General features: G+C 41.0%; 3 protein-coding genes across 3 annotated transcripts; all 3 read left to right on the top strand.

The window, feature by feature from the left end:
* The first annotated feature begins 1,269 nt into the window (after positions 1 to 1,269).
* LOC143012015 (uncharacterized) lies at positions 1,270 to 6,078 on the top strand. Its single transcript, XM_076165045.1, has 4 exons — positions 1,270 to 1,286; positions 4,857 to 4,992; positions 5,105 to 5,797; positions 5,912 to 6,078. The coding sequence occupies exons 2-4, from the start codon at positions 4,887 to 4,889 to the stop codon at positions 6,076 to 6,078; spliced, it is 966 nt and encodes a 321-aa protein (XP_076021160.1). The 5' UTR covers positions 1,270 to 1,286; positions 4,857 to 4,886.
* Positions 6,079 to 6,777: 699 nt separating this feature from the next.
* Positions 6,778 to 12,138, top strand: LOC143012030 (interferon-induced very large GTPase 1-like). The gene is made up of 3 exons (XM_076165060.1): positions 6,778 to 6,857; positions 6,958 to 6,995; positions 7,088 to 12,138. The coding sequence occupies exons 1-3, from the start codon at positions 6,824 to 6,826 to the stop codon at positions 11,861 to 11,863; spliced, it is 4,848 nt and encodes a 1,615-aa protein (XP_076021175.1). The 5' UTR covers positions 6,778 to 6,823; the 3' UTR covers positions 11,864 to 12,138.
* A 598-nt stretch (positions 12,139 to 12,736) lies between these two features.
* LOC143012009 (uncharacterized) lies at positions 12,737 to 15,895 on the top strand. Its single transcript, XM_076165038.1, has 2 exons — positions 12,737 to 12,767; positions 14,811 to 15,895. The coding sequence occupies exons 1-2, from the start codon at positions 12,737 to 12,739 to the stop codon at positions 15,422 to 15,424; spliced, it is 645 nt and encodes a 214-aa protein (XP_076021153.1). The 3' UTR covers positions 15,425 to 15,895.
* Positions 15,896 to 18,579: the final 2,684 nt, after the last annotated feature.

Genomic DNA, 18,579 nt, shown 5'->3' with positions numbered 1-18,579 from the left:
ACTGCCTGAACGACGGTGAACGGAGTGCGAACGTTAGCAGCAACATAAGTAGTGTGAAGTGTCCACAGCACCGGGAGCTGGCTGCAAAAAGCGAAAAACAACACGGAAAAATGAGCCGAGTTATATCAACCTGGGATTCAGCTGGAGCGGGACGGAGGACGAGCCAAAGCCACAGTGTGTGTGTGTGTGTGGTGATGATCTCAGCAATCAGTCCGTGAAACCATCGCATCTCAAACGGCATCTTACAACAAAATGCTGAAAGACAAACCAGTGGAGTTTTTTGTACGCAAACGTGATGAACTGAGGCAGTCCAAATGCGCAATTCAGTTCCGTGGTGCACCTGTGGTTAAAGCGCAGGAGGCTTCTTATCGTGCCCAGCCTCCGCATAGCGAGAGCAGGTAAGCCGCACACAATTGGTGTGTTTAGCATTAGCAAAAGAGATGCTACACATTATGTGTGGCGAGAAGATCGCCGAATAGTTACATTTGGTGCCACTTTCAAATGACACAGTGTCGCGGAGAATAGGAGCCATGGCAGATGACGTTAAGACCACACTGATTGAACGCATTAAAAATAGTCACTATTATTCCATCGAACTGGACGAGACTACTGATGATGCAAGTTTCACCACTTTAACTTGTTTCTGTCAGATATGAGCATGATGGTGCAGCTGAGGAGGACTTTCTGTTCTGTCAGGCCTATAAGAGTTATAAATAGTTGCCAAAATGCTGTGTGTTTGAAGTACAGTTGGTTGTGTTTTTGATTTATGTTCTCACATGCTGTGTGTGTGTGTGTGTGTTTGTATGTATGCGTGTTTGTGAATGAAATGCAGTTGTCATAAATGTTCTTACATGCTGTGTGTGTGTGTGTGTGTGTGTGTGTGTGTGTGTGTAAGAGGGACTGCCCCCTGCCCCATATAGGAGAGTTGTTCTAGTACGAATTTGTACAATGTGGCTGTGATTGACGAAAGTGAAATTAAATAATATTCTTATGAGGAATAAATGTGCTTCCTGTGTGTATTTTGCATAGCAGCTGAATGGGGTCGGCCTACGCTACTGTATTTTAACATCGAGAATTTGAGAACCACTGGTGTAAGGCATCTGGGCTGCTTACCCACACCTCCTCTTTCCACAAAGTCACGTGCTTTCAGAGCAGTAGTGAAGATTTGTATTCAGTTTTACTTTCATATTCGTCTTCACTAAGGAGGGGCGAGGCGTTTGGCTCTGTGTATAAAAGTTGTAGACAGGGAGACGTCTCAGTCACAAGGAGCAGCAGACAAGACAAAGGTGAGTAGATTTGTTGGCATATTTATGTATCTATAATCAAAACACAACCATGTCAGTTTCTTGTGTTGCGTAGCCATGGAGGCTTTTGCTTGATATGAACACATGATGACACACGGCCTAACAGAGTGAACAAGCTTCCATTTAATCCATCCTTATCCCTTATGCCCTCCTCACCTCGTGGCACCCTCGTGGCAAAAAAAGCCACGCACATAAAAACTGCGATAAAATCATCATACATCAATATTTTTGTCTACTTTTTTTTTCATAAATCTCTTAAGCAACTTCTTGGCTGCTGAAAACTACCAAACATTCAATAATTTTTCAGGATTTTAACCCTTTAAATGCCTGTTTAACTACTTGAAACATTCATGTGAAATTATAACATTCAAGTCTATGTAGAAGTTTGCGGTGAATGTGTGTAGCAAATAATCTATATACATTTAATTACATTCAATTTAAGTATAAAAAAGGTATAAACCGGCTCTGTAAAAACTATCATCACTATCATGCAACGCATTCAAACCCTGCAGTAAGGGACGTGAGCTGCCGACAGCTTTCGACTTTGTCGAATTTACCCGTTCGCTTTTTGTTAAATGATCCTTTTGCCACATGAATGTTTTTTTTATTTTTGACTAAAAAACACAAAAAGGTTATTATTTTCCATAAACTAAATAGTAAATGGATGGGGCTTTGGTGGTGATTAGAGTCTTGGATGTGTCAAAGATTAGTAGTAAAGTTGATTTGATTGCATTAATATTTATTATGTAGTATCAAATACTCACACTGGACACCCTCCAGGCACAAATGGCACCATTGACTTTCTAATCTCTCTGCCATTCCTTTATAAAACCATGAATTCTCTAATGTCAGCATTCATTATAAAGAAAAGTGGTGATATTTGACATTTTTAGTGTTTTCCATAAAATTTAACCATTTTCCCATTGTAGGCCGTTGCGTGACTTTTTGACACTTATTATGACTACCAGGGGGCCCCAAGAGTTTTTTTTTTTTTTTTTTAATGCGTGTGTGTTTGTGTGTGGTGTGTGTGTCTGTGTGTGTGGACATGTATCTGTGAAGAGGCGCCTCCTGCCTTTGCTGTGCTAAAAAACAAAAACAACTGCTAGTTTGTTTATGCACCACACATAGGTGTGTGTGTGTGTGTCAACATCTGATTCATCAATGTGAACATTTATTGCGCAAACAACAACTTTGAAAGCTTCATCAACAAAAGAGAACACAACAGAACATGAAATATGAACACATTTGAACCAGCAATGTCCAGGCTTTGAATATGTTTGAGGGAAACGGATAGATTGAGAAAGTGTGTGTGTGTGTGTGTGTGTGTGTGTGTGTGTGTGTGTGTGTGTGTATTCAGTTTAGTTTAGTTTGGTTTAATTTATTTGACCAACAGGTCCAGCAGCATGTGACCTGGTGCTCTCTATACATGCACTTGTTTCACTTGGTGCAGGTGGTAAAAGACTTCTTTTTTAGGCCTGTGCACAACCAGCACACACTTCTCCTTCTGGTCGAGCTGGTGGCAGCAGTGGCAATGGCGGTGTTGATGGTGTCTGCGAGGACAGTACTCTGTAACTCCGGCACCATGGCAGCAGCAGCAGCTGTACACGGGCCGGTACACACCTGCTAGGATGAGAAGTCCAATGTGGGCTTTTGTCTCTTGGGGCATCCACATTTGTTCAATGAGCTGGGTCATGTCAGGAGTAAAGAAAAGGTCAAAAGATGATGCCACATGGTGAATCCTGGATATGGCATATCTTGTGGGCCGTGGCATCGTGCCGGTGGGTGCCTGGATGTAACGCAGCGTCTCGGCATGGGATGGAGACCAGACTTGCCCGTTATTTGCTGTCCACTCAGTGGTAGGATGAGCAGGATCCTGTGTGTCCTCTCCACTTTCACAGGAAGGGTCAGAGGCACTCAGAGAAGTGGAAGACTCCAGTGAGTAATCTGTGTCAGACTCACCCTCGAAGCTTGTGTCGTCCGATGAGTCAAAGCTCACTGGTAGATATAGGCTGCATGATCATTTCTCTGGCCTCTTCCTCACTGAAATGCCTCTTCATCTTTGCTCCAGGTCTCTCTCCTTCTCTGCTCACTGATGAAATGACCCCTCAGCAAAGCTACGTCTGTATCTTTGGCTGTGGAAGCAGCCAGGTGCATAAACAAACTAGCAGTTGTTTTTGTTTTTTAGCACAGCAAAGGCTAGAGGCTCCTCTTCACAGATACATGTCCACACACACACACCCCCCACACACACACCTGACACACACACACACACACACACACCTGACACACACACACACACACACACACACGCAAAAAAAATACAGGAGTTTCATGCATCGGCCTACAATGGGAAAATAGTTGAATTTTGTGGAAAACACTAAAAATGTCAAATATCACCACTTTTCTTCATAATGAAATGCTGACATTAGAGAATGCATGGTTTTATAAAGGAATGGCAGAGAGATTAGAAAGTGTGGTTTCAATGGAAGTCAACTTACATAAAAAATACTAATGCAATCAAATCAATTATACTACTAATCTGTGACACATCCAAGACTCTAATCACCACCAAAGCCCCATCCATTTACTATTTAGTTTCTGGAAAATAATGTGTTTTTTTGTCGTAAATAATGAAATCCTTCGAGTAGTTAAACAAGCATTTAAAGTGTTAAAATCCTGAAACATTATTGAATGTTTGGTTGTTTTGAGCAAGTTGCTTAAGAGATTTATGAAAAAAAAAGTAGAAAAAAATATTGATGTACGATGATTTTATAGCAGTTTTTAAGTGCGTGGCTTTTTTTGCCACGAGGGTGTCCAGTGCTATAGGGTGGGTGTCCATAGCTACTTAGACCCACCACATCAGATCAAAGGTGTGGAGGAGGAGGTTAGGGGGGGAGTGGCTCTGTGTACACAGAAGGTGTACGATGTAAGACGAGCTGGAAATGTCAACATAAGAATATGATGCCATCACATACCTTTTAATTAAAGGAACCGTTATGAGGGCTAAGTAATAACTAAAGCAAGCTGAGCCTGAATTCAGCCAATCATTGTTCATGTTTAGCTCATTCATAATGAATATTCATGATTCAGTCAAGCGCCAAAATGGGATCCCTACTCAGCCAATCACAAAGTGGTATTTATATATTCATGGGCTTGCATTGACTGGTGTGTGTGTGTGTGTTGGCTGAGGGCTGATTAGGGATTTGGGTGCAAGAGTGTGTCAGGTGGGTGTGCAAATGAGTGACATGGTGACACAGCCAGGGAGAACTAGACTGAAGAAGAAATGTCCCTCATTGAAAAGAAAAGAACAGGCGGTTTGTCTGTCCCATGCATCATGTGCAGCATGATGGCGACTTTGGGCCGCAGTTCAAATGTGTGAAAATGGCAACCTGCTGTAGTCTGTGTTCCCAGTTTAAGTACAACCAACAACAAAGAAAAAAGTTAAATGTCATGGGCATGAGCAGTACTGAGTAACTGCAGCTGCCACAGCACAGATCACCAGCTTGAGCAATGAAATGTACTGACAGTAATATGTTATGAATGCATCAACAGTGTGACTGTACAGCATGAAGAACAGATGAGATGGAGGAAGACACTAATGAAAACACAGCAACAGCAAAAGGAGAAGGAGGGACATTGGACAGCACCGGTCCAATATCTCAGAATGCTTCAGCACCTGTGACAAAATGTGAGAATGACTTGTTTGATTGATTTCTGCTGCACTTGACATTAATAAAAGAAAAAGCATATTGTTATTAGAATGATGCATTTACTAATGTTGTACACCTTCTGTGTTCCAGTGGTGCCTGAGCTCACAGTTGTGTTAATTGGTGAGGAGAGTTCTATACAGATCGGATCAGAAAACCTCTTACTTGACCATGACAGGCAACAACCTGAGGAGATGTTTTCATCCAAATTATATGATCTGTGTGGGCGACACATTTGTGTTATCAACGTGCTTGGGCTACAAAACATTGAGCCGCTCTCATGGAATGAAGGAAGTCATGCATTTCTGTTGCTGCTGCCTTATGGTCAGCATGTCAGCCAGTACACTTCAGGAGTGCAGTGGTTTGAGAAAGTATTTGGGAAGGAATCCCTTGCTTTCCTAATGACAGTTGTGACCCATGATCCAGATGAAGAATGTGTGAGTGCACTGACAGACCTGAGAGCAAACAACAGCTTTGTTGAACAAAGGTACCACACATGTAGAAACAGTATGAGAGATGAAGGAGAGATTATAGCTCTGCTTGAACACATAGACACCATGGTCTCTGAGAATGATCCAAGCTGCTATGGTGGACTGATGTGTAGTGAGAAGAAAGAGCATGAAGATCTCCTGCTGGACCACAGACCCCAAGAAGATGAAGAGTTTCAGCAGGATCCAACAGGTGAAGACTTTAATGTTCCACAGTGTGGTGAAGAGCAAGAATTTGATGATGACAACAAAACAGAGACTGAGATCACATCTGAATCACCTTCTGTGATAAACAAAGGTAAGGATTTAATCATAGAAGACAACTTCACTTTAATAAATGTATAACCTTCATGTAGTCAAATATTATTTATATCTGATCCTGAAATGTGTTTCCTCCTTTATTCATTTGTAGATGAGATCAATGAAAGTGCAGCTGCAACCAATGACCAGGTGAGATCTTTTCACATATTTACACACCAGCATTTTAAAAAGTGTTGTTTCTGTTGTGTGCATCGTGTTAGATTGTTGTCAGAAGTGAGGCTTTGCATTCCTTTAGTTCCCAAACTTTTCAAGGAATGAAACATTTCCCACATGTACATTCAAACTATTATTACAATTCATAAATGTCTCAACAGCAAAACACTCAGGGCCCATTTCAGAGATACAAACTGAAGTTACAGTGATCACCACAAGTGAGCCGGTCTCTCAGGCCACCTGTGTCTGTCAGCTGGTCTCTCTTCTTTCTCATTCTATATAATGTATCACTTTAGATATAGTAAAAACTGAAAGAGACAGTCATGATTATTATTCATGGTTATTTATCTAATCACGCAACAGGCTCTCTCTCTCTCTCTCTCTCTCTCTCTCTCTCTCTCTCTCTCTCTCTCTCTCTCTCTCTCTCTCTCTCTCTTTCTCTCTCTGATCAACTTCAATAAACAGCAGGAACACATTTTTGAGAGGGAACCAGAACCAATGAGGGCAAAGGGGCAGAACGCCTGAAGCTCAATCAATCACCAATTTAGTGCATGTTTGGATGAACCTGAAAAACCTTTACATAGTGAGAAGATAATGCAGCCTTTCTCAGTGGTACTTGTGGTCTAAAAACCTGTTTCGTACAATAGTAGATGTACAATGTTGTATGTTGTTGAACTTCACCTTCTTGACCAGTTGTCAGTGTAAACAAATTCTTTAACTGAATGGAACCCACAGGTCAACTAGAGTTGACATGAAATAACTTTTTTCTTAGTGTGATCCAGTCAATGATCCTGATGATGGTGAAGACTTGGAGAAGAACGATAACACAACAGCAACAGAGGAGACCAGCATGAAGTCTGAAACACCACCTGAGAAACATACAGGTACTAATTCATACATAGAATTTGATTGAATTATTACTTCTACAGTAATATTGTGATCATACACATATGTACCTGGGTTGATTCAGTTCATTATTTATAGGTACCTTAAAGGATGACATGAGTGAAAATAAGGATGAGGTAAGACAATCTAAATGTTTCTACAGGACTATTTATTCAATATTCCTTCATTTAAAGTAATAATTCCTGACACATATGATTTACTTTAAAAGCTGGTAGAGATCAGCAGGGAGGAGCAATGTCGAAGAGAAACAGAAACACTGTTCAACAGACTTCAACTTGGAGACAAACGCCAACAGACGTTGACACCAGCAGATTTTCTTCAAATAGGCCCAGCTCTGAAACAGCAGAGCGACACACCTGAGAAGGATCTAGCTCATACGTTTCTCCAAAGGTTGATGATACTGGACTATAGAGCAAGATATATTCCTGTGAAACAAGACAGTGCTGATGTCTGTCAATTCAGACATGAGCCAGATGTTGCAAATGATGAAACAGGAAAAAGTAACTTAGATGATCTTTTCAGTTCTACTGAAGACTCTGAGCCAAAACCAAAACCAAATGTCCATCCAATGGACGTTCAAATGGCAGTTTTCCACTGCTCAGACACCTTTCTCAGGCAGAACATGATTACTAAGCTATCCCAATGTCAGTACGCCTTACCTCTGCTTGTTCCTGACCCAGTCTCAAAGGACATTGAGTGTCCTCTTTGGACATTTAGGCAAATAAGAAAAAGCTGGAAGCTGACAGATAAATCAAAAAGCTCCATAATGAAGAGCATGCCTGTCTGTAAAGCTGAGACACCCATGGTGTCATTCCTCCGTCTTGGTTCAGCCTCATTGTCAAAATCTCAGCTACTGGACAACTTAATCAACGAGCGCCACAGCACCTTCTTCCACAGGAACTGCCCAGGTAGCACAAAAACTCGCTACTTGATGGATGGAGTGGCAGAGATTGCCTGGTACTGCCCAGCTGGAAAACCCAACGATTCTTTCACTGACTTCATTGCCTTCTGTAATCTCCACGGTGACGCTCTGTCCTTTGATAAACAACGTGACATACTGATTGAAAAGGCTTCAATCAATGTTGTGTTGGTACCATCTCTGAAAAGGGGAGACAGAAGTATGACCGTTATTTCCTCACTCCTTGATTCCTCAAAGCCTCTGATTTGCCTCATTGCTGATAATGATTCTAATCCAGTACAGATGAAATCAGGACATTATAAGATTGGTCTGAAAGACAAAAGCCAGTCAGATGCATCTGAAGAACTGAAAGGAATCATTCGGAACATTTTGTCTGGATCCTTTGATTCCTTCCAGCTTGAAACACTGGCTCAAGTCTCTGGAATCAGAGTGGATGAAGAAAATGAGATCTGCAAAGAAGGAAAAGCTGCTGCTTTGAAAATAACCAGTTTGCTTCAGGGCATGGACGTCTCAAAGATCAAAGAGAAAATGCTCCCTTGTCAGGGCGAACTGTGGCATGAGTGGAGCAGCATAACAAAACAACAGTATCACCTAAAAGGAGAAATTGAAATGGAGAAAAGTAAAAATCAAGAGAAACTGCAGGAAATACGACAGAGCCAGCGTGCTGCTTCCTGTTCTGACCTCATGGAGCTGTTCATCAAAAATCTCTCGTCTTTGCCATCGAGTGAGAAAGCCTGTTTCCTGACATGGACTCAGATCTTACTAGATGACCTCTCCACAGATGACCTCGCTAGAATTCTCCACAGATATGATAAAAAGTGGTCTGAATTCTTGGCTCTAAAGAAAGACAAATCTGATCAACTAAAAAACAAGCAAACTGAGCTCGAAGAGATTTCAACACAACTTCAAGCAGCAACATTTGGCTTGGAGCACATCGTCAGGGAGATGGGACAGATCTATGAAGCTCATAAATCACTGGCAAGAGGACGAAACACAGGCAGAATGAAGTGGTGTGACTATCCTGCTCTGGCTGCAGAGCTGATGATATCAGGACATCCCATGGAGCTGATGGATGGTGATGCAGGTCATGTACCTCTAACATGGATCAGTAGTCTGTTAGATGAAGTCATCAAGAAGCTGGGTGATAAGCGAGTTTTTGTTCTGTCAGTTCTGGGCGTACAAAGCAGTGGAAAATCAACAATGCTGAATGCTATGTTTGGTTTACAGTTTGCAGTAAGTGCTGGCAGATGCACCAAAGGTGCCTTCATGCAGCTGGTGAAAGTGTCAGAAGAGATGAAGAACGAATTAAAGTTTGACTATGTTCTAGTTGTGGACACTGAAGGACTACGTGCTCTTGAGTTGGCAGGTAACACAACTCTACACCACGACAATGAACTGGCTACGTTTGTCATCGGTGTGGGAAACATGACATTGATCAACATCTTTGGAGAAAATCCAGCAGAAATGCAAGATGTTCTGCAGATTGTTGTACAGGCTATCATGCGGATGAAGAACATTAAATTGTCTCCAAGTTGTGTATTTGTTCACCAGAATGTCACAGACATTGCAGCTTCAGAGAAAAATATGGATGGGAAGAGGCGCCTACAAGAAAAACTGGACCAGATGGCTCAACTAGCTGCCAAAGAGGAGGGATGTGATGCCAAGAGCTTCAGTGACATCATTGAATTTGATATACAAGAAGATGTGAAATACTTTGCCCAGTTGTGGGAGGGAAGTCCACCCATGGCCCCTCCAAATCCAGGTTACAGTGAAAGCGTCCAAGAGCTGAAGAACACCATCCTCTCTAAAGCATCACAGTCTGATGGAATGACTCTCTCACAGTTCAAACACAACATTGGAGACCTGAGGAAAGCTCTGCTGAATGAAAACTTTGTCTTCAGTTTCAAAAACACACTTGAAATTGCAGTGTACAGAAAGCTGGAGGTCCAGTATGGGAACTGGACCTGGACCCTGAGGGAAAAGCTGCTGACCATTGACCATCAGCTTCACAACAGAATAGAGAATGGAAACCATGACATGGTTGAACTCAGTTATCTTTATAACAAGATGAGCAAAACTTATGAAGATGTCAGAAAAGCTATGGCAACATACTTTGAAGATAAAAACCAAAAAGAAATGTTGGCTCAATGGCGAGGAAGATTTGAAAGCAAAATCAAAGACATTCATGAAGAACTTGTAAAAGCACTGAAAAGAAAACTGGATGAGGTTCTCCAGCAGAAGAATGCTTGCAAAATGCTTGATAAGAAGAAGCCAGAGTTCGAGAACAAACTACTACAAAAGAGCAAACAGCTTGCTCTGCAGCTCAAAGACAAGGCAACAAATGAAGGGGAACTTCAAAAGCAGTTCAACCATGTCTGGGATGGCTGGGTTGCTGAATTAACTGCAGATACAGAGCCCATAAAGGATATCAACCTACAAGAAGATCAGCTTTCTATCCTTACAGAACTTGGCATTGAAAGTTCTCTTATACATGAACGCAAAAATTGTGGCAAATACAAAAACATAGCCAACCTTGGGGATTATTCTGAATATGATACCCGAACCAAGCACCAAGATCCCTGTGAAGAAAGACAGCGATCTAAAGATGAGAGGGTAAGCAAAAACACGAGATCATTTTGGAAATTTTGGAAGGGAGAAGAAAATAAGTCACAGATATGTTTTACATATCAAGAGCAAGAGCAGATCAGATCTCTCATTGACAAAGTTAAGAATGAGGCCAAAAGCACAATTCGGGGCAGACCTTTAGCCACAAGAGGCTACAGTTCTACTTTTCTGGAGGAAATGGCCAAAAATGTCAACAGACATGTTGAAGAATTTCAATCACAACAGAGCTATGAACTCAAGAAGAAGTTCACAGTTGATCTTCTGCTCTATGTGTTTGACGCTACAAGCAAGATAATTTTAGAGTCTCACCATCAATTCAAGACAAACAACGATCTACGATATTATGTCAATAGCAAGAAAGAGCAGTTCTATGGCATATTCAGCAGCTTCTGTAAAGGTCACTCATCAGCTGTTGTGTTTGCAGAGATGATCTGTGATAAACTGAAGGATTCCACTGTCCAGGCTGTCTATGATAAGACTGCCATTGATCTTGCAGGAGAGATGAAGTGCTCTTTCTCACCATTCAGTTGGAACAGGATGAACTTGGAGAAGCATGTATTAAAATCCCTGGCAGAGAAAGAGGACTTTCAGGACTACATGAACTACATCAGACATCCAAGGGAACATGTCAAGACTTTCATAAAAGAAGAAGTGAAGAAATATATCTTCACTGAACACAAAGACTCCACAAAGAGTTTATTCAAGAAAAATGTTCAAGACATCCAGGGGCTTCTGAGTCGCGCTTTGCATAAAGCTACAGAGAAAGTGGCACAAGGGGAAGCAAACATAAACATGTGGCTGGAGGAATTTTCCAGTGAGCTTAAGGACCAGCTCAAAGTTGATGCCATATGTTGCCAAACCTTTAGTGACATAAACAAATTTGATTTTCTTGAAGAGGTGGTGAAGAAAAGACTTGAATCCATCATTGAGGAGATCACTGCACTCCCATTAGGTAACCTAAGGAAATCTCGGAAGAGGACTGACAAAATCCTCATTGACCAACTTTGCAACGGCTGCTGGGTACAGTGTCCATTCTGCAGAGCCATTTGTACCAACACACTGGGAGATCACAGTCCAGATAAACACAATGTCCCCTTTCATCGCCCCTCTGGGATCAATGGCTGGCACACTAGAGGTAACTTAGAACTGGTCATCAACTGCTGCACAACATCAGTAGCAAGTGACAGGTCCTTTAGACGTAAACATGATTCAGATAAGAAGATTCCTTATAAACTCTACCACACTGCTGGTCCAGAGTATGAATCTTGGAAAATCACCGCTGATGAATCTAAGCTGATTTACTGGAAATGGTTTGTGTGTAAGTTTCAAACGCAACTGGAAGATCACTATGAGAAAGAATTCAAGGGCAGAGGAGAAATTCCCAGTGAGTGGAGAAAACACACCAAAGAGGAAGCGATTGCAAGTCTGGATGAAATGTAAAACCTCAGAACAAACTCTGCTCTGCCAAAGTCACAATGACCTCTTGTTGTCTACATGTATGCAAGCTGTAATATAGAAGAATCTCATTGAAAGATAATCTTGACTCTAAATGAGAAAAACAAATATGAACAGAGATCAGGTTATTGATTGAAATCCAAAGACCTCAAACAAATCAATGTCAGGATGGAGAATTCACTCAAACAAATAAGATAAATGACTGCAGATGCTATTGTTTCTAAATGTATGTCATATTCAGATTAGTCACTAAGTGAAAATGGAGAATTTCTGAGGTTTGTTTTGTGTGTGTGTGTGTGTGTGTGTGTGTGTGTGTGTGTTTGGGGGGGGGGGGGGGGGGGGGGGGGGGGTATTTGAGGTGGGAATGTAGCCAGCGTTTTGATTTTATGTTTACTATTTTATGACAATCTCAGTGATATTATCTGTAACACACGTGTTTTCAAGTATGTATTACATGTTTTTAATGTTTTATATCTGCATTATTTTGTTTTTTTTCAGCTGTTAATTGAGTCTCAGGAAAGACGGCTGTTTTGATTCATCAAAAATGTCTATTTTTTTTTTATATAGGATGAATGAAATGCACAGGTTAGAACAGTTCAAAGTTCAGACAGCAAATAAATGTGCAAGAATATGAGCTGAGACATACTAGAGAAAATAAACTTATTTACTGATTGTATTTTTCATTGATTTAAAATCAGTAATGAAGCTGTGGTTGCTTGCTTCTTATTTTTCTGCAGGTTTCATTAGAACAGCATTAGAAAACAGCTTTAACTGTATATCTATAGAATGGAGAAGATGATTTGTATGGTGGATCTTTTGAGTCTGAATTAAACATTTATTTTATGACAATGCCTCTAGATGACAGCTGTCAATGTTCATGAGCAGGAAAGTAAATGTTGTTCATTAAATCTTCCTAAACTCAAACTAAGGAATTGTTTGGGTTATTTCTTGAAGAATTTCTCAAACAGAAATGATGTTTTATATGTGTGTAAGTTTATAATGTAAATGCATAGAGTTCATCTATGCTGGGTCTGGTTTCATTTGATCTAAATGATGAATGAAGCTAAACTATCAGTGTTAGTATTATAGGATCTCAATGCAGCATCTGACAAAGTGAACCTCAGGATTCTGTAACACAGACTGGAAACATTTTCTGGGACAGCGTAAATAGATTTGAATTATATTTCAGAGGAAGGGATTACTTTGCATCAATTGATAATTATGATTGGGAACAGATAAAAATCTAATTTGGTGAAGTGTCCATTGTTGGGCCTCTTCTTTTCAACATCTGCATGTAATCAATACCTGACTGTCAGATGAATTCAGTACGATTCATAAACTTTTGGACAACATTTACTGCCATGTAACATAGAACATATATGTACCAAGAAAAAGTAAGGCTGCGTTTCAAAATAAGTATAAATATAAAATAAATAAAATGTGAATGTGATGTAATAAATAATCTCAACACGAGAAAGAGAGAGAGAGAGAGAGAGAGAGAGAGAGAGAGAGAGAGAGAGACTTCCTGTCATCACTTTCCAGGGCTTTTCATTTCTCTCTGATTTTACAGTGGACACTGAAGTGGAATCCAGAAAATAAGTCAATTATTTGAGTTACAAGGATATTACAAACTTTTTGCCAGTATGAGTGTGGGCAAACTGCCAGGGCTCAAGGGCCTGGTGTCAGGCTCTCAGGGGAAACGGTGGAACAGCACAGTTTCATACCAAACTCTTGTTGATGAAGGGTCATATATGAGCTGACCCACCTCCAAAGGAATTTGTCCAGATTGAGGGAAGTGGAGTTGGTAAAGTGAGCTGAGAGACGATTGGAGCTTTCTGCCATCGATGGCTTCCTTTGACGTTTTCCATCATTTAAGATCAATCAAGGTTTTATGAGGTGCACATGAGCAAGGCACCGAACCCCCAACTGCTCCATGGGCGCCGAAAAATGGCTGCCCTGCACCCCCTCTGTAATGCATGTGTTTGTGTGTGTGATATGTAAGAGGGGGTGCAAGACAAATTTCAATTGCATGTAATTTGTGAGTGAATTGCATGTAACATGATAAACAAACTATCTTAAATCTTAAATCATTAAAAGTTGCAGTCTTACACGTAAACAAGACTGAAATAACAAGAAGCAGCATTTAAAACTAAGCATTTTGAAATTGAACATTAAAATTCAAAATGACCGCCAGCAAAACAATTCTGCCTATTAAAGTGATGGAATGAATGAATTCAGTCCATATGTGCTCTCAGTGAATATGCTCAGGCTTCATTTGGGATAACAGAATGAAGTGATATCGCCATCTAGTGACTCAGGCTGGAACTGTTGGTAGATTGTTCTGTCAGCCATGGTCCACTTACTGACAGGGTCTCTGTGTGAACGATACACTAGACTAACTAGCCTATTGTTTATGTCAGGGCTTCCCAAAGTGGGGGGTGCAGAGCTATTGCAGGGGGAGGAGGAGCAATATGAATAAGTACCGTCTCAGGTAAATGAATGAGGCGATACTTCTTCATCTGGCTGCAGGAGAATGAGCGTCCAGACAACATTATTGCTCCATGTATTTGTATCCTCTGTTATCAGGTTTGTCTGTCTTCTTCGGCCTGGTTGTTGTTTTATATCGTCCCGTAATGTTTTATATTGGTTTTCGCCAACTAAAGGCTTTGTTTAGCTGCCTGAGACATGTTTTTAGTTCTTCCTTTAATATGTGAAACCAGTCCTGATGACATCATCAGTATAGCCTCTGAGGCGCTGACTCCCACCTAAGGCAGATCCTTCAGTGCCTTCACTCTGATAACTTCAACATTCTAAATGTAATAAAAGATCCTTGGTAACATTCATACATGAATATAATTCTGATGTGTTATTGATCTTGTGTCTTCACTTAAACTCTTTTTGATGACTTGTTCCTCCCTCTCACTGTGTGCAGGCCTTCACTCTGGTTTCCTTACCTTGCCCCGCCTCTCCCGCCTTGACAGACAGTTTCAAGATGGAGATTCCAGGAGGTGGTCTTTACCAGAAAGCGGCGATATTGACCGCACGCGCTCAGATTCCCTCACCTCTTTCACCGTAGACCTCGGCCCTTCCCTGATGACTGAGGTCCTGAGCTTGATTGACAGCTCCAGCTGCCTTCAGATGGCCAATCACTGTCAGATTGATTGTGAGGAAAGAGAGGATGAGGAGGAGAGTTGTTCTGTCACTGAGACACCACTGCAGATCCCTGGGACTTCCATGAGCAGTGGATCATTCAGGGCGAACATGAACAGCGGAGGGCGCTCTTGTAGCTCAAACCGGACAGAAGAAGAAGAGGTCAGGAGGTCTTTTAGGAGCCTCCACTCTTTCACTGGATCTCCTCAGAGAGAAGAGCCTGTGATGGAGGCAGAGAGGTTTCAGAGGGCAGCTGAAGTGCTGACTCGTCATTATGGAGGAGGCTCCTTCACAAATGGGAGTCGACCGAGAAACTCCACCACCTCTCCAGTTTTCAGCCCCACCCACAACGCAACATGCACTTTCTCTGAGGAAGAGGAAGAGATTAAAGTCTAGATGGCAAATCCTGAACGGCCCAAAAACTCTAAACCTTCCAGTGGGCTGCTTGTTGAGGCAGCTTCTTGTTTTTACCTCAAACATGTCTTTTGCTTGTCCCGTTTCAAATCAACACATTTTTCAAAGCAGAACGATCATTTGACCTCTGCATCAATGCTGCAGACTGAGAACTGGATTCTGATGTTTAGTGGACACATTGTGTCTCTAGCTTTAGCTCTGGAACTGAACATGAACCTAGCATTCATATGTCACATCTTCATATCAGACATTAGAAAGCCTACATACTTTGTGAATGAACACTGCCATCTAGAACTCTGTTACATTCAATAACTGTTTCAAATGTTGTATTAAAATGAATGTAATGATACATCATTATAGATGAGATGATTGATCATTTGCCAGTATTTGCTTCCTTATTTCTTAATGAATGTGTTTAAACACACGATATCACAACTTCATACTCAACACATAAAGACAAACAGCATATGGTTTCTTTCTGAAGAATCAGAACTGGAATTATTTTCCAAGAGGCAAGTACGAGGAATTCCTGGTGGTCCAAGTGTACAGATACACAATATTACAAGACAAGACACAGTACAAACACTAATCCTATCCTGTACCACATGTAGACCACATGATAGTGGTGCTCATACTTCAACAAACGCCATCCCATCTCTTTGCTACAGTCTCATCTTCATAGACATGCCCCAAGCGTGGACTTACTGATTAAGCCCTATTGCGGGTTTAGATCTTGTTAAGCCAGGTAACGCAAACAAGGCAGAGGCCTGTTGACTGTCCTTTGTAGTAAAGGCCCCAGGACGGAGCAGAAGATCTGAATCAGCAGCAGCAAGGTGGACGTTCTTTCATTCTCAGCCCAGGCTTGATTGGAAAGTCCCAAATGGCAGAGCTGTGGCACGAATGAATGAAGATGAACCGGATCGGTCGGCTCGAATCCTCTACAGGAACAGCCAATACTTCACTTAGTGATTATGTTTACACATAATCATATGCCAACATGACTCTCAAGGACCAGACACACTTGACAAAGATGAACCAATCTGCCACCGATCTGCTGGCTCCACTCCGCCTCCACAGGAACAGCCAATCCAGGTTTCGGCACCGCACAGTCCAGGTTTCATATCATTCACACTCAGTGAGAGCATTCAAGAAATGTATGCAAGCACCCAAAGGTCACAGCCACGACAAAATACACAATATTACAAGACATCGCAATACAAAGACTTAACCTATTCCATCCTATCCCGACCCTACACTACACCACATACACACAGTATATGTAAACCACACAATAGTGCTATGCAAATACAAACACACCATCTAAACAGGTTCCAATATTTGCTGAAAACATCCTGATAGTTTCTGATAAAGCAAACTAAATACAGTATAGCTGAAATGTGATCAGGTGCTGATGGTAATTGTAATAACATGATCTGATGCTAATATAAATGTCCAAAATGCATTTCTGAAAACCATCAAATCACATGTTTAAGATTCGTTTGCCAGTATTGAGCTGCACTTTTCATAAATAGTGTATGATCTGGGTTGCTTATTCACACCTCCTCTTTCCACAAAGTCACGTGATTTCGGAGAAATATTGAAGATTTGCATTCAGTTTCACTTTTCTATTCGTCTTCACTAATGGGGGGGGGGGGGGGGGGGGTTGGGGGCTCCCGGGGCGAGGCATTTGGCTCTGTGTATAAAAGTTGTAGACAGGGAGACGTCTCAGTCACAAGGAGCAGCAGACAAGACGAAGGTGAGTAGATTTGTTGGCATATTTATGTATCTATAATCAAAACACAACCATGTCAGTTTCTTGTGGTGCGTAGTCATGGAGGCTTTTGCTTGATAGATGCTTTTCATACAACTCGTGTATTCTTGTTGTGATGGTGCGTTTAAGGGAGGCTCATATGTGTCGTCATTCGTTGCGATCCTAAGAACGTTCCTCAGACCGACGTCTTCCACAATACTAATCTGCTTATTGAAGCTAGTGAGCAATGGACTTTGTGTTTTTTTTAAATAGCATGTTAACTTGCCCATCCCTTAAAGTGACATTACGTAACAATTACAGGTTGGATTTGGTAGAGTATAGTATAAGGTAACCTGATGTCGGTCTGTCTAAAATATCAGTCTATATGTGGTTAAACAGTCTGTAAGGCAGGCAAAACAGGCAAACAATACCACCAAGTAATGTACAAATACAATACCCAGAAGTTGTACTTGAGTCAAAGAAACTAAATCTCATTCAAAATGACTTTGTTAAAAGCAAAATTTACCCATTACTTAACATAGTTTTAGTAAAAGTACCTACAGTTTTTTTTAAGGCAAAAGAAAAAGAAAAAAAAAAGAAGCTTGTCCCAAAGGCAATACCCAGATGTGTTTTGGCCTTTAAACTTAAAAATACCTGGTGCTTCAATCTACTTCCTACCGACTACCAGCTGCCTTCAAATCAGCCAGGAAGTAAGTCTAAAATACTTAAAACAATAAATGTAACACACCTTCAAAAGCAAAAGCACAAGGTACAGAAAATCAGCCGTCAGCCTACCAGTCGTTCCCTTCTTTCTTATTGTCCCTGCACGCCAGCCACAACTGCCAGTGAGGGAAGTGGCAACTTCACCTTCTTCAAGGGAACTTCACCTTCTTGACCAGTGTAAACAAATTCTTTAACTGAATGGAACCCACCAGGTCAACTAGAGTTGACATGGAATAACTTTTTTCTTAGCGTGATCCAGTCAACGATCCTGATGATGGTGAAGACTCAGAGAGGAACGATAACACAACAGCAACAGAAGAGACCAGCATGAAGTCTGAAACACCACCACAGTGTGATGAAGTTCAAGAGACTGAGATCACGTCTGAATCACCTTCTGTGATAAAAAAAAAAGTAAGGATTTAATCATAGAAGACAATTTAACTTTAATAAATGTATAACCTTCATGTAGTCAAATATTATTTATATCTGATTCTGAAATTTGTATTCATACATCCTATATTCATTTTTAGTAGATGAGATTGTGGGTATTTTCAAATATTGCTATCAAAATAAAATAAGAAAAAAAAAAAAAAAAACTTTAATAGATTTAAGTCCTCAGGACACCACCCCTTATTTAAAAGGGGAAAAAGATAGCAGATAATTG

Source organism: Genypterus blacodes, unplaced genomic scaffold (genome assembly GCF_046128005.1).
Source record: "Genypterus blacodes isolate CSIRO-AG114 ecotype Tasmania unplaced genomic scaffold, CSIRO-AGI_Gbla_v1 ptg000140l_1, whole genome shotgun sequence".
NCBI classification, from domain to species: Eukaryota; Metazoa; Chordata; class Actinopteri; order Ophidiiformes; family Ophidiidae; genus Genypterus; species Genypterus blacodes.
This window is presented reverse-complemented; position numbering and strand designations above follow the sequence as displayed.

Bases quoted from the DNA above. Each gene is read 5' to 3' on its own strand.
- LOC143012015 (XM_076165045.1), top strand. From the start codon at position 4,887: ATGGAGGAAGACACTAATGAAAACACAGCAACAGCAAAAGGAGAAGGA. The intron at 4,993-5,104 runs GTGAGAATGACT...TCTGTGTTCCAG, and splicing joins TTCAGCACCTGTGACAAAAT to TGGTGCCTGAGCTCACAGTT. The intron at 5,798-5,911 runs GTAAGGATTTAA...ATTCATTTGTAG, and splicing joins ACCTTCTGTGATAAACAAAG to ATGAGATCAATGAAAGTGCA.
- LOC143012030 (XM_076165060.1), top strand. From the start codon at position 6,824: ATGAAGTCTGAAACACCACCTGAGAAACATACAG. The intron at 6,858-6,957 runs GTACTAATTCAT...CATTATTTATAG, and splicing joins ACCACCTGAGAAACATACAG to GTACCTTAAAGGATGACATG. The intron at 6,996-7,087 runs GTAAGACAATCT...TTACTTTAAAAG, and splicing joins TGAGTGAAAATAAGGATGAG to CTGGTAGAGATCAGCAGGGA.
- LOC143012009 (XM_076165038.1), top strand. From the start codon at position 12,737: ATGACAGCTGTCAATGTTCATGAGCAGGAAA. The intron at 12,768-14,810 runs GTAAATGTTGTT...CACTGTGTGCAG, and splicing joins CAATGTTCATGAGCAGGAAA to GCCTTCACTCTGGTTTCCTT.